The 1,328-nt window shown below is 49.2% G+C and overlaps 1 protein-coding gene across 1 annotated transcript in view; it reads left to right on the top strand.

Moving 5' to 3' along the window:
* EMH_0082800 (uncharacterized protein) overlaps positions 1 to 1,328 on the top strand; it is a gene marked incomplete at both ends in the record, with an annotated part of 2,891 nt that overhangs the window by 1,443 nt on the left and 120 nt on the right. The window contains 3 exons of the mRNA XM_013500575.1: positions 161 to 406; positions 487 to 1,024; positions 1,087 to 1,326. Coding sequence (XP_013356029.1) covers positions 161 to 406; positions 487 to 1,024; positions 1,087 to 1,326 — 1,024 coding nt within the window. The remainder of the gene's footprint in view (positions 1 to 160; positions 407 to 486; positions 1,025 to 1,086; positions 1,327 to 1,328) is intronic.

Below are 1,328 nucleotides of genomic sequence, written 5' to 3' on the forward strand. Positions count from 1 at the left end.
GTTTGAGGAGCAGCACGGAGAGAAGGGTTTGTCTCCGCGGGCGATGAAAAAACTAGAAAACAGAGCAGCAGCAGCAAAGAAGATATTAAGCACAAACAAAACAACAAAAATATTAATTGAGGGTTTATATAAACAGAAAGATTTACATAAACAAATACAGAGACAGCAGCTAGAGAGATTGATAGAGACCAGTGGTCTCCTTGAGGATATAGAGGAGACAGCAGCAGCAGCAGCAGCAGCAGCAGCAGAAGCGACAAAAGCTGCTGCTGCTGCAGCAGATAAACATGAACCTGTAACAACAGCAGCAGTAGCAGCAGCAGCAGCAGCAGCAGCAGCAGCAGCAGCAGCAGCAGAAGCAGATATAGAAGCAATAGAGCTGCTGGGGGGGGCCTGGCGTGTGCCTAGGGTGCTGCAGGCTATCCAGGAGTTTAGTTTACGTATAGGGGATAAAAAAGGAGACANTGGCGTGTGCCTAGGGTGCTGCAGGCTATCCAGGAGTTTAGTTTACGTATAGGGGATAAAAAAGGAGACAAAAAGGAGACAAAAGGAGACAAAAAAGAGACAGAAGAAAGCGAAAAAAAGGAGACAGATAAAGAAGACATAAAGGAGACAGATACAGCCGAGAAAACAGAAAAAAAAGGAGACAAAAAGGAGACAAAAGGAGACAAAAAGGAGACAGTTCAGACCCTTCTCAATGGAGACGAAGCAATGGCGACGGGAGCAGCATTTGTAGCAGCAAACGCAACAACAACGTTTAGGGTGAGGAAGCTGCTGCTGCAGGATGGTGTTCCTTATACATATTCTCTGCGTTTCTTCGGCCTGCAGCAGCAGCAGCAGCAGCAGCAGCAGCAGCAGCAGCAGCAGCAGCAGCAGCAGCAGCAGGAGGGAGAAGAGTATAGAAAGGTGCTGCTGCAGCCCTTCTCTAGACTCAGCGGCAGCAAAAAGGTAACAGTAAGAGCAGCAACAGATTTCGTGCTGCAGCTGCTGGAGGACGAGAAGGTGCTAACAACTCATACTATTTCAGGTGTACACGCAGCTCAGCAGCAGCAGNGGACGAGAAGGTGCTAACAACTCATACTATTTCAGGTGTACACGCAGCTCAGCAGCAGCAGCAGCAGCAGCAGCAGCAGCAGCAGCAGCAGCAGGGGGAGGGGGAGGGGGAGGAGACAGAAGAAGAGGTATCTAAGGCGGAGTTGATCTTCTCTATAGATGCTGCAGGCGTAATACAACTCAAAACAGCAACACTTGTTATGGAGAAAACAACATACACTGCTGCTGACGAAAAGGAGACACCTGCTGCTGCTGCTGCTGCTGCTGCTGCTGCTGCT

The sequence above is a fragment of the Eimeria mitis genome, genomic scaffold (assembly GCF_000499745.2).
Source record: "Eimeria mitis Houghton genomic scaffold, Emh_scaff5563, whole genome shotgun sequence".
NCBI lineage: Eukaryota > Apicomplexa > Conoidasida > Eucoccidiorida > Eimeriidae > Eimeria > Eimeria mitis.